Below are 25,149 nucleotides of genomic sequence, written 5' to 3'. Positions count from 1 at the left end.
GATCAAGCCATATAACGATTGATGCTGTTTTGATACCAGTATTTGATATATTCTAGTTATGGGACAGCAACTTATCCTTGTGAGTTGAGAAGTTCCTCTAGGTTGTTATTTTATAGTCAGGTTGTTATTCTAGAATAGAAGAAAAACTATATGGATGTGCTTTTCAAGGATTGTTAATAAAGTAACACAAATCTTTTTAAAATCCTTGGAAAATTATCTTTGGTTTGTGATGTGACCAGCATGAGGGTATTTGTTGCTCTTTATTTTTTAGTATTCAAGTTTTGTGGTCTTCTAGATTTTAAATACTTGATTGGTTGGAGAGAATGCATATAGATTTGACATCTCAGTATGGAATATTAAATGGTGTATAGGGATTGACTCTAGTGTATGTGTTTTGCTGTGTGCATGTGTGCACATGCGCACATGTGCTTGTGAGAGATTTATAAATCCTGAATAAAAGTGCCAGAATCTGTTTTTGTAAAACATAACCAGTTTATAATTGAAACAGGATTAGTCAAGAATCATCAGCACGAACACAAATGTATCTTTTGCAAACGGAAGGAATCAGCTAAACAATTTGCAGTCATCTCAATCTCTACTAAAACAAAAACCGCATCCAACATGCCACCTGACACCATTTCTTTCTCTCTCTCTCCTTTGCTCCTTGCGATGTGGCATTCATCTCTCCTTGTGCCTCCGTTCTGAAGAGATAACAGTATAGCAACAACTCTGCCACTGAAATCCTGTTCTCTGACCGATATTGGCACCTGCAAAGCGAAACAACCAGTAGCAGGCAGCAGCAGCATCAGTATTAATCTCCCATGATGAAATCTTTACAGGTCAAGAACAAGCACACAGCTCTTTTCTCACTCCTTCACAGTGGACCATGCAACTAGTTGAAATGGAAGACAGTGGATTGTCTACAAGCCTTTTGAACAGTGGCGAATACAGGGCATTGGTCTTAGGTGAATTGACCCCCAAATATTTTTGAAGTTTGATATCTCCTTTGGTCTTTCTTTCTAGAATACCATTGTCATCTGACTTATCCAGTCCTTAGTGTGATCACATAGACAAAGTTTGCATATGTGACATTTCTTGTCACTTGAGGTTTGAATAAAAATGTGAAAGTAGTGGATAATATAGTGCTAGAGGACTTAATCTTTTAATCTTTGTGTTCACCTTAATATTTATGGCCATGACTAGAAGAAATCTTTTGGAAATTCTTCTCTCAATTAAAGCCAATGACATTTTACATTATGTTCTTCTAGAATATAACGCAAGACACTTCATGTGTAAGCAGTAGTTTTCAGTGGAATTTTGGTGAAAATACACTACACACAAAAAAGCCACCATTAGACCCATGAAGAGAGTTATAACTTTCCTGACTCCTTGGCATGTGTGGGCAAGAAAGGTGCTTAGAACAATGTTGAAATTCTAAATTTCTAAATTTTACTGTAGTTTCCCATTTTAAAATGAGTAGTATCCTATAAAAGATGATTGTGGTGAGAGATCATGGAACTCTGTAGATAAGAAAGCTTCCAGTATTTATATTCTGCATCTTACTCTCATTATGGACCTACAGATACATTCCTAGCTCTTGTTTAACCATTTATAATCCAATAGGCTTAACTTGGTAATAGATGATTCTCATGTGTCAAAATAGAAATTTAGAGGTAGAATGTATTTTACTTCTATAGTTTTTAATATCAATCTAGTTGTATGGGCAATGGAATTTTTTTAATTTTGGAAAAAATTTTAGAAATCATGTTAGCCACTGGTTAGAGTCCTGTTTAATTCAGATTTGTAAATTCATTGTAAAGATAACTGATTCACAAAAAAAGAAGAGTTTTGTGATCAACAACCTTTTCCAATTAGAACTATAATTCCCTACCATTTATATGCATAGTTGTAAAGAAAATCTAAAAGACTGTGCTCTTCGCATTCTTCTGTAAGAAGTTAAATCTTTTTATACTTAAAAAATATATCGAACCCAACAAAATCTTGGAAGAAGTTAAAAGGGAGCAGAACCTGGGAGAAGAGCCACAATATATTGTAAGAAAATATTGTATTTGTATGTGTGAAGGTTTGGTGTCAGCACCTGGGTTAGTGTTCAGTATCAAGGAATTTCACCCCCTCATACAGCAGCTGTTACTTGTTTTTTCTTCAAGAAGTACATTTAAGTACTTAAGTACTCAAATTGTTACATTTATTTGCTGCTGGAAAAAGATAATGGTTGGTTTGGTTTAAATAGAATGAGGGAACTCAGAGAATCAAAACATGCCCATTTTACCAGTTATTCTCAGTTAGGGGTTTCAATAAATGTATGTATGCTTTTTGACGATAAAACAAAACACCACACACCTCCACCTCACCCAAAAAGAAGGAAATTAATAGAAAAGAAGACATTAAGGTTCAAAAATAATTATCTAAGCCACTTAAACACACCTGAGGGGGTACAGTATGCTCTTATCAGAAATAACCAGCTCAGTGATTGGGGATGGGAGCAGAGGGAGCATTTTCATAGTTAGGAAAAGAAGAAAATAACAGGAATTTCGTAACTTCTCCTTTTCCTTGTATAATCATCCCCACAGGGAAATAGGATGCAGGCAGTTGTTTCAAAACTGATCTCTGTAAATATACACCTACTTTGTCTACGTGGGTTATTTTGTTTGTTGGTCAGTTGGGTCACGTTTCTGTTGGTTTCACTCTTTCATACCCATATTTAAGATATGGGAAAGCATATAATAGAAATAATCTGGGGACATAAAGTAGATATAAATTTGAAGTCAGTTGGTAATAATTTCTACTTAATTCTTACTCTGTGCACTGACCTTTCTTTCCTTTAGCTTTTAATTGTGTCCTTTGATAATTTTGCCTTTATTGGTGACAAACTTTTAGAATGACATTATAAATAGTTTGTGAAGTTAAAACAATTTGAAGACCTGGGGATACTACCTTTTGAGTAATTAATGCTGTTCATGTTACTAGATAAATTTGCTGTTAAGCTTTTTGAAACCTCATTCTGAACTAATTTTCCTAGACAAGTAATGTTACTCTGCTATTGAGTAGACTCTTCAAAGCAATGTGTTTCTCTCCATTGTCTTCATAAATACTCAAATTTCTCCCCTTTTGCCAACCGTAATAGAGTACAGGCAAAATGAGAGCAGTATATCAAAATATTTTCTATCTTATCAGGGTTTTATAGAAAGGCACCTGTTCAAAATTGAGTTTTTGGTATGAATAACATGTAATATACTTTCAGGTTTGCTATCTTAATATGTTTTTGTTCCCCCCACCCGGGAAATATATCAGTTTTACATGTGAAAAAGCATTTTATAGCTAAGCTTTTTGGCATTGATGCTTACATGCCCCACTTGTCTTTTAATAATTGCCCATTTTAAAATCACCATTATGTGAAATGCTCAAAAATACCCCAGATCCACTTACCAGTTTTAACCTTGCATTTTGTAGCGATCCTAGATTGTTGTAACTTGGTTTTGGCTTAGAACATTGAGCTAAGGGGATAGTGAGTTGCCAGAAGAGACTTTGATTACAAATAGAAAGCACATTTCTATGCTGAACATAATGGTGAGTGACAGATTGTTTTGTTAATTGCTGTAGAATTTACCTTCCCAATACAAATTTTTAAGTTAAAATTTTGGAAGGTGTGTTTATAGGTTATTTGAACAGTGAGGCAGTATTGAGATCTGTTGTATACTGGTGTGACTTGTGGGTTTTTTTTTTTCTTTTTTTTGACATAATAAAGAATAGTAAAGCTTATTTTGAAATACTGTTAAAACAGCTGCAGTTTTTACTGTTGAATTGTCCAATGCTTTCTCTCTTTGTTTAAACAGAAAAGAGCCACATCCTTTTATTATATTTGACTATCAAACCTACCTCTCTCTCTCTGTTCTTACTCATATCCCTTCTATACCATAATTGCCTTTGAGAACAATTACTTTCCAGCCTTTGTTTCTTCAGGGCTTACCTACTGCTCAGCTAGTGGGTAAGCCAAGGATTTAAACTTGTTATTCTTACTCAACACAATTTAGCTCTTATATTTTGGCAATCTGGCCTAGCTTTGCCATGCTTTTGAGGATTCCATTCTGTAACAGATTTAAGTCAGTTGGAACCTAAGTCATCCTTGCCCCTCCTGAACCCTCTGAAAAAAAGATTTATTCTGAAGATTGCCCACAAGTTAAGGTCAATCCCAAGCAAGAAGAGTGTTACCTGAAGGATAGATCTTTGGAAATGAATTGTCCTAAAGATAAATTTGGTTGTTGAACCTACTGCATCCTAGATTATTATCACCTGGGGTCAAGCCAAAACTGCACCAAGCCTCTTTCTATTAGGAAAAAGGGCTACTAAGCAGTATTGCCCTAGCATTTGCCTAAAAGTAAGTGTATCAGTCTACTTGAACTGCCATAACAAATAACCATAGACTGGGCCTCCCTGGTGGTGCAAGGGGTTAAGACCCAACCTGTGAAGCTATCTGCAGCCACAAATAATCATAGATGGGTAACTTAAACAGAAGAAATTTATTTCTCACAGTTCTGAAGGCTGGAAGCCCAAGATCAAGGTCCAACAGGACTCAGCTGCTAAGTGAGGCTCTCTTTCTGGTCTGCACACAGCTGCCTTCTCAAGTTCTCACTTGGCCTCCTCTCTCTGCTCCCATGGGAGGGGCAAAGGAATCTCTCATAAAGCCACTAATCCCATCTTAAGGCTCTCACCATCACCCAATCGTATTCTAATTACCTCCCAAGACCCATCTCCTGGTACCATTATAGTAATCAAACATATGCATTTTGAGAGAACACAAACCTTCAGTCCATAATAGCATATATGCTTTTTTCAATGGAATTTGAGAGAAATTTCTTAGAGTATTTGTTTCTGTATATGAGACTGGGTTATAGTCAGCTTCCCTTGCCACATCCTCTTAAATGCTTAAGATCCAGCTTTTTCCCCCCTAGTTCCTCTGATATTATTTTTCTTGTAAACTTAACAATTCAAACTGAAGTGCTTTGCTTTTTTGTGAAATTTTATGGGACATATTTGTCAATTTATAATCAATTTATGGGGTAATAGAAAGCTTACTTTACTGACATATTATACTTAAAAAATATCTTTTGAAATTGGTTATCATTATATAGACACTGAAGATTACCAAAATTATAAAACATGCTGCTGTATGTATCAATAATCTAGTTGAAACTTGTAATTACATATTTATGACACATTGAAATTTAATTTCTATAAATTCATTGTTGAATAGTATCCTTATTCCACAGTTTCAGATGAAGATGAAAACAAGTTTTTCAATTGGTATTTTTAATAGGTATTTCACAATTTTATCAGATTTAAAATTCCATCAGCAAAACAGATGTTTAGTAGCTCCCTAAATGTATAAGAATGAAATTAATGACAAGTTTTAAGGCAACAAACCTTCCTATTCTTAATAAGGAAGAGAAAAAAATTACCACTTTCTATGTACTATGGTGTAAATAAATTGTGATTTGAGTTTATTGTTCCAAAGCTTTCTAATGTAGTTCATGTCATTATAATGAACTTTAATTATTCAGTCTCATAGGATATTGTCTTTTTTTAATTAAAACTAGAAATATTTGTGACTTAAACAACGTAAGTGAAGAAATTTTAGTTAAATTAAGATTATATAGTGTGTCTATTTTAGAAAAATGTCCCATAATTCTAGCAAGGTTTATCTTTACTTAAATTTATTTGGAAGTATCTAATATCTACATTAAATATCTGCAATAAGTAGTGGTTGAGTATCATTTTTAAGTGATTAGGATATCTTTAAAGGTCAAGTGGAATACAAACAACATGCTTAGATTCAGTTTCTTCATCTATGAAAATTAGTTTTTCCTCCCAAGACTGTCTGCCTGTAACTACGCAGGCACTTCTCTTTTTTTCCTTTTCCTTTTTCTCAAAAAATCTGCCCTTTTAGAGAAGGAGGGAGAGGCGTCCGAGGGAGGGAGGGAGGCGCACAGGGGACTGAGGTAATGGTGCATGTGTGCATTGGTGAAGGAAATTCTATGGGGACTATACCTGAGGGAGTAGGGGAAGCAAACATTGTTTAAAAATGAACAATGGTGTAAAAAATACATATATTAAAAAAATTAGAGCAAAAGAAAAAAAAATCTGCCCTTTTAAAATGTAAAAAAAAAAAGCAAAACTTATTTTAGTTTAAGCCTTAGATGGAGGTGTAGCATTTCTGTTACCTGCTTTGAAATAAAGTATTTTCAACATAAACTTAAGAGTTAGTTTTCGAAATAAAAGATTTTTTAAATATCAGAGGATAAATCATGAGAAATGAATGAAACACAAATATTTTGGAGCAATATTCAGAAATAACTTCTGGTTCATGTGGTATCAATTTATAATGTCAGTGGGTACACATTTAAGCCCAGACAATCCGTATTTGCTTATTTACTCAAAAACATTAAAAAATTACACATTTATAGAAATTCCTACTGAAATTTGCTATTTCCTGCCCTTTAAGTAGTAGTCAGATTTATATTGACAAAGGAAGAGAAATGTATTTGAGTACTGGGTGATTATTATTTTAATGCCTAGATTTTTTGAGATATATATTGAAACATGAAGAATGTCAAAAATTTTACAGTCAGTAAATGTTAAATTTTGGCATTTGCCATATCTGCTATAACTAGGGATCTGCCACAGCTATCTATAAGATTTTTGTTTTAGTGTCTCATATATCCAAAGTGAGTAACCAAATTATGTTATATATTTCAAATAGTTAGTTTAGGAATAACCAGTGGTACTGTCTTCTTCCTCTCTTAACTACTGTAAAATATACTTATTTCATTTGTTTTGTACTAGTATTTATTCCTTTTCAAAATTTGGATGGGCCAGAAATGATATTTTCAGTTCATTTTGTATTATAAGCGAGTTTCACACTACCTTGCAGTCACTTTCAGTTTAGACATTATAAAAATAGATTTCTTGTAGTGCAGAGTAAACTCAGCATCTCATTAGGTATAGATTTTTATGTGTAGGGCAGTTTCTTGAAATAGGCTTTGCCTTATGTCTTTTTATCTTTCAGGCATTGAAAAGAGCACTTTGGTCTTTCAACTCAGTGGTACTTTATAATAGACTATTCTTCCCTTCACTGTAGAAAAATTGATGCATGGGTAAAAATATCTTTTTTACATCACAAATAAATTGAGCTTGTTATAGTCCCCTCTCTTCATTTTCAGGAAGAAGCAGAAATCCAGGCAGAACTTGAACGTTTGGAGAGAGTCAGAAATCTTCACATTCGAGAACTCAAAAGAATAAACAATGAAGATAATTCTCAGTAAGTCATTATTTCCGCCATCCCCCCACACAGCAAACACCTTATTTCATTGTTGCTGACTTGTCATACTTAGGAAAAGATCCATAGTCCTTTCCATGGCTCAGAAGATACTGTATTATCTGGTCTCTGGCAACTTCACCACTCCATCTCTTAATCCTCCCCTCATTCAAGCATTTCAAGTGCATTCCCATCTCAGCACTTCTGTGCTTGCCATTACAACTCTGCTTGAAATGTTCCTACTGTAAATATCTGAGTGGCTTGCTCACTTCAAATGATTATTAGAGAGATTATCCTTAGGCTACCATACCTAAAATAGCAGTCCTTGACCCACTCCATTCTCTCTCTCAGTATTACCTTGCTTTATTTTTTTTTTTAATAGCATTTATTATTGTTTGGAAGTCTGAATTTTTCAATTAAATATTATCTGTCTCTCACTAGAATGTGAGATATAGGAGAACAGATAATTAGTTTTGTTTTTGCTGTATTCCCAGACCAATGTTTGGCACACGGTTGCCATGCAACAAGTACTTGTTGATTGAATGCCAAAGTTAATGTTACAGTAGTAAAGGAATCAAATAAAGAATCTCAGTAAGCCTATGTATCTAGTACATTATGTAATAACTAGAGAAGTGGGGGAAAAGTTATGGTCTCTATTCTGAATATCTAGTTATCAAAAAATGAGTATTATAGATATTAAATGCTAGAAGAATTCAAAGGAGAGAAAATACCCGTGGATTGGTTGGGAGCTTTGTGGACAAAAATGAGATTTTTTTTTTTTAAGATTTATTTTTATTTATGCATACAAGAATGGGGGTGCAAGCCAGAGGTGTGGGGGTGAGAGGATTCACCAGAGACTGTGGCGAGCAGAAGAGGCAGATCTACTGAAATACACTACTGAGGGGAGCAGCGGGCAAGACAGGAGAGGTCTGCTGTGCCATGTGGGTCAGCTCCCTGGCCAGGGATCAAATTCATGCCTCATTGGCTGCCAATAGCTTGACAGTGCTGAGACTTAACCCCTTGCATCAGCAGGGAGGCCAAAAAGATATATTAAGCAAGACACTACTTGGATTTAATGTTGAAGAAGGAAAGGTGTCTGTTTACACTTTCAAGACTTGACATTTAATTTAAAATTTCATGATGTAATGAATATCAGAATGGGAAGTGACTAATTTCTGCAATGAAATATAAATGTCTTGTTCAGGTGTAATTTTTAGACAGATTCCAATGTACAAGGTGAATTGTACAATTGAATAATACAGTTTTGAAATAACCTAAATTCTACATTGTACCAGATAGTCTAATAGAGCAGATCAGAAAAAACTAACAGTTGGCTGTTTTGAAAATTATGTTCAAATGTTTGTGGATATGACTTAGTTCAGTTGATGAAATCTATTGAATTATTAGTATTACATTGTTATAGTTTTAAATCAAATATCTCACAAGTTCTTCAACAAAAGTTTAAATTATTAAAGTCATGTTAACTTTGAATAAAATATAGTGGATTTGCATCTGATAATATAAAGCTCTCTTTGACTTTTAAGAGTATACTTTTAGGACCACCTTTTCCTGCTGTATCCTCCCTTGTATTAGGTGTTGATCTGGGGGAAATTATTTCCCCTTCTATGTGGTGGTGCCCTTCTGAGAGGATGCAAGTGTTTAACATGTAACAGGTGTGTAGTATTGTCTGTGAGTGGTTTTTTTTTTAAAAAAAGTTTAGAAGTTTCTTTTAACTGAATTAACATTTTAGCAACCTAAAGGCAGTAAAATGTAATCATGGATGAAAGCCAGTTTATAAATACAATAACTTTTAATCAGCTTGACTAACCATAACTCCTGGTATAAAAGTATGTTTTTCCAAGGGTAAGAATTCCTGCTGAGTAGATACAGGATTTGATAAAACACTTAGCAACATAATAATTGTTGGGTATTTATCAGAGTACTATAATTGGTCATTGAAACAATATTCACTTACAAAATTAAGCTTTTGAACACCAAGTTAAGATACAGTAGGCAGGCACAGAAATAGTAGAGAAAGAATGGAATGGAATAGAGTAACTGAGATTAGAAATAGCCACGTGTAGAACAAGAGGGGAAATGTAAGGAACCTTTCTGTGTGTATGTTCATTTGCCTAAGTGTTTTTTCCCCACCCTTAAGGTTCAAAGATCACCCAACGTTAAATGAAAGATACTTATTACTTCATCTGCTTGGTAGAGGTGGCTTTAGTGAAGTGTATAAGGTAATGTAAATTTTTATCTGTTTTACTGTAATATAGAAAAGATGTAGGAATACATGATTAAGAAGTACTTATCTTAATTGATTTCATGATTTTGTTGATTTTATGTCCTAGCTCTTACTACAAAAAAAAGAGTCTGTGGTGGTTTATATAGATGGACATACCCTCTTATCTCAAGAGGCTAAAGACTATTATTGCACACCTGCACAGTCCCTCTGATAACTGGTACTAGTCACCATTAGCCAGTTTGCTATAAATAACAACAGCCATGAGGATCAAGGTAGGCAGGTAGCCATTTAATATAATTTATGAAAAGAGTGTATTTCCTTAACTTAGACATGTGTCAAAAGTCATTCATGTCCTGAACTTACCCAAAATTCTACCTAGTTTAAGGCCAGTGTTTTGCAAATGCACATATATAAATGTAGAAACTTTTACTATACCTTACTTTCTTTACTCTGTATTCTCCTTTTCAAATATATCCCCTCCCATTCACTTAGTTATTGTCTGTTTGATTTCACCCTCATACTTACATCCCACGCTTTCCTTCTGAGCACCGTGCTTCGTTGTGTACATAAGTTAGTCTGTGCCTCATGTGATGTTTCATAGGCACTGCAAACTTCTGTCTGAACTAAAAATTATCTTCCTCTTCTCCAACACCCCTTCCTTTGATGTTGCGCCATACTTCAGTACACAGTAGTACCATTCATTTTTCCCCACTCCCTCGTGTGAAAAACATAAAACTCATTTGCTCCACCTTCCCCCAACATACTACAAATCTCTGGTGACTGTTAACTGTATGTCATATTAAACTCTCCTAAATCCAGCCATTACCCTTCTTTTCTCTTAGCTCATGACTTCATTGTGTCTTGTTTGCATTTCTGTCCCAGCCTCTGACACCTTCTCTTGGACATTGGGTTTCTCCTATTCATTTATGTATGCTGCAACCAGTATCCAGTATGGCTTGGTTTTGTTTTTTTTGTTTTTTGTTTTTTTTTTTTTTAAGTAGAAGACAGTCAAATTGTCTATGACTGAACATTTGCTCTTAGTTAGGTAAAGTCCTATATTGAAGGCCAAACTATTAAACTTCAATTTCTATAGAAGGCTTCCTTGTTGGTCTGCCTTTTATAAGCTCCTTGTGACACTTTGTACTTTGTTATGTATTAATCTAATTGGTGGATAAGAACTTGGATTCTGAAGCCAGACAACGTTGGGTTTGAATGCAGACTGCTATTTACTAACTGTGTAAACTTGGGCTTATTACTTACCATCCTTTGCCTCACTGTCTTCATCTTGGAATAACAGTACCTACATTATATGGTTATTATAATGATTAAATATGACTAGAGGTACAGCATATAAAACATTGGTACTTAGTTTAAGTTTATCAGATAATTTTTTAGAAATCCTCCCTATTAAAAAGATCAAGGACAATACCTTCTTGGTTTATCAAAGACATCCAGGATTCAAGTGCTTATTCTGAAAAAATTTAGCTTCAGAGAACTTCAGTTCTGTTCTTGGTTCTTGTTCTAGTTTTAACTTGGACAAGTATTAAGAATCTTGGGCCTCACCTTTCTCACCCATCAAAAGTGATCTCTCTTCTAGTTCCTGTTTCTGATTCTAATGGTAATATATCCTCAAGCATTTAGTAGTTCAAGTAGGCTTACCCTGTCCCACAAGATAGAAAAGATCATAATAGATCACTCTGGATCTAAAAATCTTCAAAAATACAGTTAGCACTGGCACTCATTCAGCCTAAAAGATGCCTATCTTATGAACCTATTGATAATTTTTGTAGCAGCCCTCTGCCACTGTCCAGTAGTATTTTCACTGTCTTTAGCTCCCCCAAAAAAGGATTTTTGAAGAAAAAGCTTATAGAAATTAGAAATTGTAGATTGGGGTCTAATGACTTGAACCTTCAGTATTGACCTAATTACTCTTGGCCGCTTACTCAGAGCCATCAAAACCCTTTCATGTTCGCCAGGTCCATTGGGAAATAAAGCAGATTGTAAACCAGAAAATAGACTCTTATCTATACCTAAGTAGAAGATATTGATAATTGTAATTATATGATAATCTGAGTGATTGTCATATAATTATTATCTATATGCATTGATAGTAACTTACTAGTATACTTAGAATTTTATATTCTTCTGTTATCCTTATGATTGCCTTTTTTTAAAGATTTATTTATTTATACATACAAGAGTTGGGGTACAGGCCAGAGCTGCGGAGGGTGAGAGGATTCACCAGAGAAAGAGTGGGAAATAGAACAGGCAGATTTACTGAAATACACTGCTGAGGGGAGCAGCAGGAGAGACAGGAGAGGTCTGCTGCGCCATGTGGGTTGCTCGCTGGCCTGGGACCAAACACATACAGCAGTGGCTGCCAATAGCTTCTTAGTGCTGTGCTGAACCCCTTTTGCCACCAGGGAGGCCCATGATTGCCTCTTAATTTCATAATTTATGATCTGCTTTCTCTCACATGAACTACTTTTATAGTTAAACTTTTAATTACATAATGTTTGTTGGATATTTAGAATCAATTACTTATTCTAAATATAGGTTTGACCCCATTTAATCCTCTTGACAATCCAAACTTTATAAATGAGACTCAGTCATTTATTAGCTACACAGTCATGTAGCTAATAAGTTCCTCTGACTCCAAAGTGAATATTACTGAGTCCTGTATTAATTCTGATCTCATGCTTTTTAATTTTGTGACAAAACAATTTAAACTTAGTCACTATTTTAAGTTTAAATTGATGGGAGAGAGGCCTTCTTTCTAGTAAATATATACGCTTTTTAAAGAAGAGGAGTGGCTTTGTATATAAATCACAGTGGGACCTAAATTATTCATTCTCTTTAACAACGTTCAGTGCTTTTAAAAAACATTTTTAAATTATCTGAGACATAAACGTAAACTGATCATACTTTGTCTTTTTAAGAAATAAGGTGGTTATTTGAAGAAACCATATAGTATATGAGACAACCAAGGAAAATTAAAAACAAAGTTGTGTATTAGATGAGATTAAAGGATTATTGATGTAGTTAGGTGTGATGGTCATGGTTATACTTATATTTAAACAGTTTAATAAAATTTTATAATTTGTTAAACATTGGAAAATTGTTAGGAACTTGTAAATTTTCAAAGAAATGCTCCCGGGAGGGGAGGAGTTAAAAGGGAAAAAAGGTTTGCTGTATTCAACACAAAAGAAACTTACAGCCGTCTGTCTTCCTGGCTGCATATTGGTACTCCCAGAAGCGAGGAGCCAGCCCATATTAAAAACAAGTAGCTTTATTCTTTCATGGTGAGTCAGTGTATTGGCATTTCTAAAACTATAATATGAAAATTTATAGTAAGGTTTATTCTGCCTTAGCACTGTGGAATTTGCATCTTACTTCTGGTGCCACTGAAATATAATCTTAGGAGAAGTGATTGCCAAAAATTGTGGTATATATTCTATATTATTGCAAAAGTTAACAACAAAAACTCTCTTCTGCTAGCCTTTTACCCTAACTCTTCTATGCCTTGATCCCAGGCTTTTGACCTTTATGAACAAAGATATGCAGCCGTGAAGATACATCAGCTAAATAAAAGCTGGAGGGATGAGAAGAAAGAAAACTACCACAAGTAAATATTAAAACTTTTATTTATTAATTGAAAAGATATTTAATAGTCATGGAGAATTAATATACTTTCTTCCCATAGACATGCCTGCAGAGAATATAGAATACACAAAGAACTGGATCACCCCAGAATAGTTAAACTCTATGATTATTTCTCCTTGGATACAGACACGTAAGTGAATATAAGGATTGTTTTTAAGACAAGACATGTTTGCTTTTGTTTTCACTGTTCTCTGGTAATACATTCTTCATTTCTCCATTGTGATTTTGAATTATTGGATAATACTGTGTCTTTTTTATCTTTTCCATTGTAGGTTTTGTACAGTGTTAGAATACTGTGAAGGCAATGACTTGGATTTCTATCTGAAGCAACATAAATTAATGTCAGAGAAAGAAGCTAGGTCTATTGTAATGCAGATTGTAAATGCACTAAGATATCTCAATGAAATCAAACCTCCTATTATACATTATGATCTTAAGCCAGGTAATAAAATGTATAATAAATTTTTAAGTTCTAAAGAATATAGTTATTAACTAAAAGTGCTTTTTGGTTTAGTTTTTCACTGTCAGTGGAGTGTAAGACTCAAAGTGTTTGTATTGCATCACCACATTTTAAAATATTTAATTGTATTTAAATTTTTAAATATGTATTTAAAAGATAAATATTTGCTCCCCAAAACTAGCTTACATAGTAAAGATAATGTTTTTCATCTGTATATCTTTAAAATTATCTTATATTCTGTTCTTAGGAAACATACTTCTGGTAGACGGAACAGCATGTGGAGAAATCAAAATCACTGATTTCGGTCTGTCCAAGATTATGGATGATGATAGCTATGGTGTAGATGGAATGGATCTGACTTCCCAAGGAGCAGGAACTTACTGGTAAATGTATTTAAAATATCGATAAAATCGCAAATGGCCAACAGACATATGAAAAAATGTTCAACATCACTTGTAATCAGGGAAATGCAAATCAAAACTACCATGAGATACCATCTCACACCAGTGAGAATGGCACATATTAAAAAAACTAGCAACAACAAATGTTGGCGAGGATGTGGAGAAAAAGGAACTCTTGTGCACTGTTGGTGGGAGTGCAAACTGGTCCAACCACTATGGAGAGCTGTGTGGAGATTTCTGGACCTACTAAACATAGAGCTTCCATATGATCCAGCAATTCCACTCCTAGGTATTTACCCAAAGGACACAGAAACATCAATTCCAAAGAGCACCTGCACTCCTATGTTTATAGCAGCACTGTTTACAATAGCTAAGCTTTGGAAACAACCCAAATGCCCAAAAATAGATGACTGGATCAAGAAGATGTGGTACATATATACCATGGAATATTACTCAGCATTCAAAAAAGATAAACACATGCAATTTGCAGCAACATGGATGGCACTGGAAGGGATCATGCTCAGCGAAATAAGCCAAAAAGAAAAAGAAAAATACCGGATGGTCTCACTCATAGCAGGAATCTAGAAAACTTAAATAAGGGACCAGGAAAATGAATATAAGAAAGTGAAAATCAAAATCAACAAAAAACTATGAACCAGAGACACTTTTTGGGGGGTGGGAGGGGAAGGATTGGGGTCAGAATGGGGCGTTTGCAATTGTATGGGGGAATATAAAAATAAAATTTAATATTTAAAAAAAAAAAAAAAAAAAAGAAAATGAAAAACTAAACTGAGAATGAAAATGTAATGGAGAAAGGACAAGTGTGATCAAGAGTTAGAGATGACAAGATTTAGTGACTATATGTACTTAGTGAAAGAAAAATAAGCATAAAACCTGATACTGTGGTTCCAGTGTTGATAACTATGTAGATTTTTGTGCAATAAGAAATAAAAAAAATAGATAAATATCTATAGGAAGAAATAATGGATTATGTTTTGAATTAATTGAGTTTAGAGCATCTATACTACCTTTAGTTACTGGTCTTTAAGAGACAACTAAAATATAGACCTGGGAAGGCCCTCTTATAAAGGCAAAATCCTCTATAATCACTCTGTAAGAAAGAGGGACTAGAAAAAAAATAAACTCACCAGCAAATGAAAAAAAAAAAAAAAAAAAAAATATCGATAAAATCTAAGGAGAATTTAGTTTTTATTTTCATGAACCTTTGCAATTCCTGTGGTAAGGATGTTGATATGTATGACGTCTGAGTCAAGAGGGAGACAGACTACTGTCCTCACTCCTCTTCTGGTCCTAACTGCAGGTATCAGCAAACTGGAGGGAGAGTGGCTTGGTATTAGCAAATCATTTTGGTGCCTTCCAGCCAGAAATTACTAATGTGGAGAATGCAGGGATCTCTCTATAAAGTTAAGAGTGACATTTATTGTTAATATTAATACATGTTTGAAACATCTTACCTATTACAAGCAATAATCATAAGCTGTAGGGGTTTTGTGGTTAGTTTTTAATCTTTTTTTTTTTTTTTTTTTTTTTTTTTTTTTTTTTAGTAGAGGCATGTTTTTATTTATTTGTTTGTTTGTTTTGTTTATACATGCACTGGGTATAGTCAGAAGCGCGGGAGGGTGAGAGAATTCACCAGAGCCAGAGCGGGGAGCAGAGCAGGCAGAAGGACCGAAGTACACTGCTGAGGGGAGCAGCGGGCGGCAGGAGAGGTCTGCGCGCCATGCGGGACCCTCCTCCGGTGGCCGGGGAGCAGCCGGGGATCGAACCGGCGCCGCAGAGGCCGCAGGCAGCTTCGCAACCCAGCGCTCAATCGCTGCGCCACCGGGGAGGCCCCAGTTTTTAATCTTAATAATGGAGAGAAATTCAGTATGTTCTTGGTTTTTGCACTTGGCTCTCAAAAGTCCTTTTTAATTACTTCATAGCTATAAATTTAGATAAAGCCATAGATTCATGGTATGAATTTCCAAATTTAAACTTTCTTTTCATAATAAATTTGATTTAGCAGGAGTGGTATCTTAATTTAAGAGAGAAACTGCATTTCACTTTATTGTGACTATAAACATAAATGTGACTTTAGGATTTCCATAAATGTCTTCACAATTACCCTGTGCAAATAGCCAGTGCCACAGAATGCCACAGGTCTATTAAGACCAGGTTAATCATGTTTATATTGTCTTTTAAAAGCCATTTGTCTTTAGACTTTAAATAAAATCAATAAAAACAAGATTTCTTTGGTAGAACCCTGAACTCTCTGACAATAGCTTGAAAACCATGTTCTTAACAACAGATCAGTAGGTAACCCCACTATTTTGTTTTCCTGATCTGGCTTAACAAGTGTAGTTCAGGGCAACGAATTTTCCCTCTGGCAGGTGGATAGGAGCTTCTATTTAGGAGACGATGCAAGAAGGAGATAGAGCCAGCATTTTATGTAGCAACCTGGAATGTATTTCCATGTTCCAAAATTGTTAGTTTCTACAGTCATATTTGAATATATATATAATGCTTTTTTGAGGATGATGACTTGTAAGAAAATTTTGTCCTGCATTCCTGCTCAAATGCAACCATCCACTAAATTCTGGGTACCATAGCAGTGATGTCTGGCTCTCCTTGATCACATCCTTTTGCCTCAAGAGACAATAACAACAGGGCCTCCCCGGTGGCGCAGCGGTTGAGCGCTGGGTTGCGAAGCTCTCTGCGGCGCCAGTTCGATCCCCGGCTGCTCCCCGGCCACCGGAGGAGGGTCCCACACGGCGCGCAGACCCTTCCTGCCCGCCTCAGCATGTGCTTCGGTCCTTCTGCCTGCTCTGGTGAATTCTCTCACCCTCCCGCGCTTCTGACTGTACCCAGTGCATGTATAAATAAATAAAAATACATGCCTCTTTTTTAAAAAAAAAAAAAAGGAGACAATAACAACATAATGTTTAGGTGCTGTTCCATATACAGGCCTACACAAAATATATACTATTATTGATAAAACAAATTAGCTTTTTACTTGGTTTTGGGAGGACAGTAAAAAAAGGATTTGCATCACAAATAAGTTACTGTCAAAGAGATATGGGGTGATTTCCAATGGTGCTTTTTCGTTTCTGAAAACTATATATATATACATATATATACAGCATACTTTATTACAAAGTTGTGTTTTGGCTCTAGGATCAAATAATGTCAATGCTCCCAAAGCTTTGAAAATCCTAAGGATTGTGTATAAAATTTTATACTTAGGATAAAACTACTTTTTTAATTACCTTTTCTTTCCTTCTCCCTAAAACACTATAGGTATTTACCTCCTGAGTGTTTTGTAGTTGGGAAGGAGCCACCAAAGATTTCCAACAAAGTTGATGTGTGGTCAGTCGGAGTCATCTTCTTTCAGTGTCTGTATGGTAGAAAGGTAAGTCAAAGTACATAGATTCAGATGTATGAAATTCATATGTTAAATTTTCTCATTAAATACAAAAATAGCATTAGCAAAGTCAATTTAGATCCTCCCAAGACAAGTGGATTTCTTTCTAAAATTTCCATGAATCAGTTTTTTTAATGTCATAACAACTTATTTGGCCTGCTTTCTGTATTTTAATTTAAAAAGGGAAGCTATCAGTTAACAATACTAACCCTACATTAGGAAAACAGAAGTCAAAATGCTTTTCCTTATCCATCATTTCACTTCCTTACATCCCCCCAATACACACACAGTATGGTAGGTTTCCCTTGTGCCTCCTTATGGAAATTACCATCAAATATAGTCTGAATTTTCCCCAGACATCTCTTTATAGTGAAATTGGGATTATAGATTACCATAGATACTATCTAATCCCATCGTGTCATCAGTATGGAGAGAGAGATACCCTGGGAATTCACTGCAAGTTTGAACCAAACACTTTCATTTAAGTCAAGGTATTATTCAGAGTATTTTATTCTTTGGACCTGTCAGACATTTCTACTACTACGTATCATTTCTAATCAAACTTCATTGTTTAAACATTCAGAATAAAGTTTTTATATAAAGTTTATTTCATCATAACATATTGCAACATCATTTTCTACGGCTTTTTCACTGTTTCAGCTATTTTGAGGACGCATCCAGACTTCCAAATAAAATAACTAAGGATAAGATTTTTTAGAACATCAGTTTTGTTTTGGGGATTCACGTATGATAGATATCTTTGTTATATATTCTGTGAGATAATTTTCTTACCATTTTCATTCTTTTTAGCCATTTGGTCACAATCAATCTCAACAAGACATTCTTCAAGAAAATACAATATTAAAAGCCACGGAAGTCCAGTTCCCTGTAAAACCAGTTGTAAGCAGTGAAGCAAAGGTATCTAATTTATGTAAATAACTTTGATGTCATAAATTGTACATAACATGAAGCAGGTACTTAGGACAGAACTCAAATGGCTAAATGGGACTTCCTGGCACACTGCACTCACTCCTGGTTATTTTTACTCATTCATTTTCTGTTCTCATTGATACTGTAGACAGGGAAGACAAAATTTAGATGCCACTAGCTTTCCAAAGGAGTCATATTTATTATATGGAAATTTATGGTTTAAAATAGAAAAGTAATTTTTTTAAAAGTCATTCAAGTAACTAGTATTTTACTCTATAAGTTCCTTAGGCCTTTGGTTGTGATAATTTTCATCTCAAAAGAAATCACATGTAGTTCCTGATTCTTTATATTACTTTACTTTGAAAATTAGGGAGAAATCACAAGATCTGAGCACATCTTTATGTGTAACCTTATGTTAATACTGAGATATTTAAGAATGTTAGCTTCAGTAGCACACATACTAATAGTTACTATGTGGCAAGCATTATGTTGATACATATCTTAACCTTACATGGTATTGGCATCTTTGTTATTTGCATTTTTTTAAAGTCGGAAACAAGCCAAGCCATAGCAAAATACCTCATACAGTTAGTTAAAAAGTAGCCAAGGGCCTTCCCGGTTAAAGTCTCAGCTATCAAGCCATTGCCAGTCACTGTGGCATGAATTCAGTCCCCAGCCAGGGAGATGATAACCTGCACAGCAGACCTCTCCTGTCTTGCCTGCTGCTCCCTTAGCACTGTTTTTCAGTAGATCCTCCTTCTCTTCTCCCCACTCTGTCTTGTATGCATAAATAAAAAAATAAGTAGCAGAGCTATGGCTCAAAGAGACCATTTCTGCTAGACTCCCATATCCACAACTTTGTTCTTATGCTGTGCTGCACTAGCTCTTGAGAAAAAGCTTGACCTCTTTCTCAGCCTGGCTTACATACAGCAGTCTGTCAATCTAAAACAAGATTTCCATTAGTTTATTCCATGCAATCTAAACATGAAATAGCAAAGCTAGATGTTACCCTGATTGAGGTCATAGAATACAAGTCTCAGTTTATTTAAATTGTTCCGTATTTCATTTTGTCTCATATCTTTACTGTCTATTTACAAGTTACTTGAATGGCTTTTTTAAAGATTTTAACAAAAAATTGCTATTTTAAAGCATAAATTTCCATAAAGTAAATAGGACTCCTTTGGAAAGCTCGTGGCATATAAATTGTCTTTCCTTTCTATAGTATTAATAAGAACAGAAACTATAAATGAGTGAATATAACTATGAGTGAGTGTAGTGTGCCAGGAAGTCCCATTTAGCCACCTCTCAGTTCAGTCCTAAGGCTCTCTATAGGTACCACAATCACCTTGGAATCTGGGAAGGATTACTTTGGTTTTTTGTTTTGTTTTTTTAACCTTTGTCCCTGCAGAATATAGCTTTGCCTAGTACTTCTGATTTTGTATGAGAACCTTTAATACTTTCACTCCTTCTAGACTTACCTTTCTATTGGTAGCTTTTCAAATTCTGCTTTCAGTGTAACAGTCACTCTTGATTTTTTTTCCCCCCCTCTGTCTTAATAGGTAAAACCTAAGGGATCCAAAAGACTTAACAAATATTAATAGCCCTAATATAATGATATGAATAGTATTGTTTTTAAAGGAAAAATACTTCCAATGAATTTCAAAACAAAGGTGGTACAAAACAGTTACATATTTTTAAGTCTCGTTAAAAAGTATCTTACATAGTTTTCCGGTTAATGCTTTTAACTCATGAATTTATGTAGTAGTTTAAGAATTTCAACACAGGCTATAAGTGTCATTCGCCATCATTAAAACATTTTGAACCTCTATTTTTGAGGGAAATATGTTTTAAAATAGTATTTGGAAACAAAATTAGTGTTGACAGCTACCATGTAAAAATAGCAGGTTCTTGAGTTTAGTACCCCTCTCTTTGGTAAAGAATTTTCCTATCAAAGTGGGAAAGGGACTGGACTGTAAAGATACTCAGGCTAAATTAAAATAGATAGCCATTTGGAAGAGAGTATAATAAAAGAAATTAGACTAGAAAAGGAAAACAAAGCTCTGAATGTCAGATTTTCAGACCATCACAATATAGACATTTGAAGGGCTTTGTAGGACTCAACCTGCATCTGATAAAGACAGCTGCAGAAATGTCAGTCTAAAATAAGTTGTGCTATTTAACATAACAAAAGGAAGTCTATTGCTCATGTCAAAATGGTGTAAGGGGAAATAAAATTTGAATTTTGTTCCCTTTTTAAAATATTGCTGGTATTACTGACTGATACTATGCTGGAAAGGTACAAAATGTTTGCATTTGCCAGTGATGATTCCTTCTTGCCTGTTTGAAGATGTTACTCTGTCCTTTGAATCAACCCAGAATAGAACCTCATAGTCTTTCTGTTACAAACATTTGGAAAAGGGATTTTCTGGGCTTCTTAGATAATGTATACTCAAACTACAGACTGAAGGAAAAGAATGGCTTTGAAAGCAGAAAGATACCATCCAAAGAAAAAGAGGACATAAACTCATTGATCAAAAAAGACAAATTTATGCCATTTGCAGCAAAATGGATGGAATTGGGAGGGTCATTACTAAGTGAAATCAGGTGGTTTCACTTACATGTAGAATATAGTAAAGCCAAACAAAGGCCCACAGACAAACCCTGAAAGCTGACCATGGATATAAATCATGGCAGGGGTTGGGGGAGGTGTGAAAACAAAGGGAAAGAGTGCAAGGAACTATTTTGATGGACTGTAGGTGCTTTGGTGGGAGACCTATGGAGACCACACCTGAGGAAAGAGATCATATTATCCAAAAATTAACAATGTAAGAAAACAGTACTAAATTTATAATTTTTTTAAAAGTATGAGAAACAATAGAGACAATTATCAGTTGTTCCTTAAGAATATTTTATCTATTGCAAAAAAGAAAATTCTTGATATAATAGTGAGTGAAAGCCAGACAAATGAGAACATAATCTGTGATTCAGTTACATAAAGTTGAAAATAAGCAAAACTTGCTTTGGTATTACACGACAGGTAGAGATTTATTTATATTGGGGTGGGAGCAGAGCATGAGAGTTAGAAGGTTCTGCTAAAGTTCATTTTTTTAAATCACATTGCCAGTTAAGTAGACATATGTTCTCTTTGTGTTGTATATTTGTGTATTTTTTTAAATAAATGCTATACTTCAATTAGGATTTTATACAAGAAGCAATTGATAAGGGTGAAAAGGAAAGTGATATTTTATTAATTTTTTTCAAGTGTAATGATGCAATATATTACTCTAGGAAACAAACATCCTATTAGAAGTATCATTTCATTGGCCTCTTCCTCTAAAGTAAGTGTATACTCAGTAGGAAAAAAAAGTCTAAAAAAATGGCATCATTGCCTCTAGCCAAATTAAACGGGTAGTCAGAATGAGGATGAGAGGATTATCTTAGCAGAACATTCTAGAAGAAGAACTACAGCTTCAGCAATGTTTATATTATTCCTATTTTATCGTTGCTCTATTTAGACTATAAAGTGAACTGCTGGGAATTGAATTTGGAGTGAAGTTTATTGCAAATATTTTTTAAGATATGTTCATCTTTCTATGATTCAATTGATTGATATTTAAAGGGAAAAGATGATTTTGACTGCTGACTTTTTTTTTTTAAGGCCTTTATAAGACGCTGTTTAGCATACCGAAAAGAAGATCGATTTGATGTACACCAACTGGCAAATGACCCATACCTTCTCCCACACATGAGAAGATCAAATTCTTCAGGAAATTTACACATGGCTGGGCTGACAGCATCTCCTACACCCCCTTCTTCAAGCATAATTACTTACTGACTTACCTCCAAAATTGGCGTGATTATCTTTGAATTGCTTCCAGATGCACACTTGGGTTTGAGAGCATTTGAGTTTTTTTGTTTTCTTTTTTACACAGGAGTTGGTTGAGAAGTTCGTCATAGCATCATTGGTATGAGAGTGGATCATGGATAATGAATAAATGTACATTTTTGACTATAATCTTAAGCAGTGAAGGATGACTGCCTATTGCAGAGAAACAGGAATACCATGTTAAAGTCGAAGAAAAATGGTTTGTTGGGGGAACACTGTAAATATTACATTTATAATACTTAAATACATTTGGCTGTTACTGGAGAGTTCTAAAATGAAGGGTAGTTTTTCATTATTTAAAAACACATGAAAACAGACATATTTCTAACACAAGAACTATAGTGCCTGGATACATTCTTCAGCATTCGGCAGTTAATCTGCTGAAACCAAAGTAAGAACTGAATGACAGTGGCAGTTGTGTTTTATAGTAATAGAATGTGAGAGAATCTTTGGGCAAAGTTAGACTTTGTGATTTGCCTGTCTGGCTTTTACCAAGTTGTACCTCGAAATCACATGTCCATTTTTTTTGACTGGTTATGTTACAGGGGGAGATATTCCTAGATACTTTACACCTTTGACAAAATGAGTTGCTTATTTTGAGAGCAGTTGAATTCACTAAATTGTAAAAATGCCAATGTTTTCAAGATGTTGGAATTGTTAAGATATTTTTCTTTTGTTACCAGGCCTTGTTCTTTAAGATAAGTAACAGTGTGTAACCAAATGCATACCAGTTCTATGCAGGATAATGATAAATTCCCTTCTAGCTCTATTGTAAATTGTTGTACAGATGTCTTATTTCAATTACCAAGTTTCAGCAGCTTATTCTTGTACAAATGTTTTAAAATATGGCTTTTCTAATTGGATATTGTATTTTTTTTAAGTCTTAAAGACATTTTAATTGCTGCTAAATGCTGTTGCTTCTTTGCTAAAAAATTGAGTCACCTCCATAAAGGTGCAAGTTGACTGTACATCTTAGAGATTAAAAGCAGGCATTCATTAATAATCAAGGCATATAAAAATGATCCATTTTGGACAGAGTTCTCTAAATCAGTTTCTTGGGTTCTAGGGCTGTGGATTTATAAATTGTTTGTGGTTATTCTACATTTCTAGAAAGTTCTTACCAGTAAGGTGGGATGATGGCCCCATAAATAAGTTTTTTGTGTTTTGTACAGATTTGTTAAAATGTGAACATTTTCTAACTATGGTAGATAACATTATTTTTCAGGATGCTGTACTTCACTCCTATAGGGATTATTTCTTTATTGTCGCATTCATAATGCTGATACTTACATGTAAGTTGTCTGTGTTGCCAAAAAAGGAGGCTATGCTTAACCACAGATTCTCCTTCATGTTGTACAGTGGCTCTTAGTTCTGATTTGCAAGCCATTTTGTTTTTTCATTGTACATAGACACATTGTCTCTTTAAGATGCTGCTGAAATTGTAGAGAATGTAGCCAAACAGTAATAAACAATGACAGTTAAAATTTAAAGACTATGAAAATTACATTTGAAGGGAGCTTTCAAGATTTAGGATATAGACCTACTTGGCTCCTTTAGTTAAGAATCAGCTAAATAAATTTTTGCAAGTATTTCGTTCAAACTGTTAAAGTAAACCTGATAACCATGGCTAATCCTGGCAAGTGACACTATCAGGAGTGACTTAAAGTCTATAGCTGTGCTCCTCTGTAGATTAAGATAGAAATCCTATATAAAAAAAAAATATGGTAATGAAATGTTAGCATTGAGTGCTTTAGTTGTTGCCCTTCAATTTTTCAATTTTGTTGTTTGACTTTCCATCTTTCTGATCATAAAGTGCTATATTCATATATTAACTGTTACTTGAAGTTCTGATTAAAAGAAAATGCCCAGTTTTATTAAAAAATTTGGTGCGATAGTAAGTGGGCGTGTAAATCTAACATGAGGTTGAATTACTAGTCTAGACCTAGATCATTACTTCACCGTATTATTTACAAATGAATGAAAGTGACTGCCTGAGTAAAAAACACAAAAGAGGAAAATAAGCCATAAACTGCTTTTCTTAATCTGGGTTTAGGTTATCGTTGAGAATCAAAAATGTGTAAGAGATGATTCCATTTATGAACCATCTTTTCTTCCAAACAAATGCTTTAAAATTTTAATATGCCAGGTAACCCAGCAGTTACAAGATTGAGTTGAGCTGAGCTGAGTAATTTACTGTTATCTTCATATTGGAAGCTGGTATCTATCACTAAATTTCAGTCATTCTGACAATCTTTGCCTCTAATATTTTTGAAGTTTGAATTGTTTTTCTGGACTCTGAATTCTATCCTCAGAATTAAAGCATGTCTTATATCCGTAAGACAGTCCTAAGACAGTTTTACAGGTCTGACCTCCCATTAATCATCAGCATTGATGCAAGATAAAAATGTATAGTTTTAAAAATCTTTCTTTGATGTGAATTAGCATAGTGTGTGCATGTTAAGAGGAAGTTTAGAAACCAGCCTAATTTGGAAGTTGGGTAGATACTTGTTTTTCAAAATAAAAACTTGGTCTGTTTTTGTCCTTATTGACTACCATCCCCCTTCTAAAACAAAACAAAAAAAAACTTTCGGATTAAGTGGTACATAAAATGTGAACAAATAATTCTACAAATACCTCATTACATGAAGCCAAAATGGAGCGTTTCAGTGAAACATTTAAAGAGTACATTTTGTTTTTTGCTGTTCATCATTACTTATTAAATGCAATAATGTGTTGATTGCCATCAGATGTTATTAGCCGTGTTTTAGTGGTAATGCAGACTGCGTACAGTCCAGTAGATTGTTAGTTTA

At 34.5% G+C, this 25,149-nt stretch overlaps 1 protein-coding gene across 2 annotated transcripts in view; it reads left to right on the top strand.

Annotated features, from left to right (window-relative positions):
• TLK1 (tousled like kinase 1) overlaps nucleotides 1-23,929 on the top strand; it is a 121,934-nt gene extending 98,005 nt beyond the window's left edge. For both annotated transcript variants that reach the window (XM_037523523.2, XM_037523522.2), the window contains 9 exons: nucleotides 7,239-7,336; nucleotides 9,492-9,573; nucleotides 13,112-13,203; nucleotides 13,282-13,371; nucleotides 13,514-13,683; nucleotides 13,949-14,084; nucleotides 17,400-17,511; nucleotides 18,334-18,441; nucleotides 22,112-23,929. In XM_037523523.2, coding sequence (XP_037379420.1) covers nucleotides 7,239-7,336; nucleotides 9,492-9,573; nucleotides 13,112-13,203; nucleotides 13,282-13,371; nucleotides 13,514-13,683; nucleotides 13,949-14,084; nucleotides 17,400-17,511; nucleotides 18,334-18,441; nucleotides 22,112-22,288 — 1,065 coding nt within the window. In that variant the 3' untranslated portion in view covers nucleotides 22,289-23,929. The remainder of the gene's footprint in view (nucleotides 1-7,238; nucleotides 7,337-9,491; nucleotides 9,574-13,111; nucleotides 13,204-13,281; nucleotides 13,372-13,513; nucleotides 13,684-13,948; nucleotides 14,085-17,399; nucleotides 17,512-18,333; nucleotides 18,442-22,111) is intronic.
• Nucleotides 23,930-25,149: the final 1,220 nt, after the last annotated feature.

This window comes from Talpa occidentalis, unplaced genomic scaffold (genome assembly GCF_014898055.3).
Source record: "Talpa occidentalis isolate TD23 unplaced genomic scaffold, MPIMG_talOcc4v2.1 talOcc4.3, whole genome shotgun sequence".
NCBI classification, from domain to species: domain Eukaryota; kingdom Metazoa; phylum Chordata; class Mammalia; order Eulipotyphla; family Talpidae; genus Talpa; species Talpa occidentalis.
This window is presented reverse-complemented; position numbering and strand designations above follow the sequence as displayed.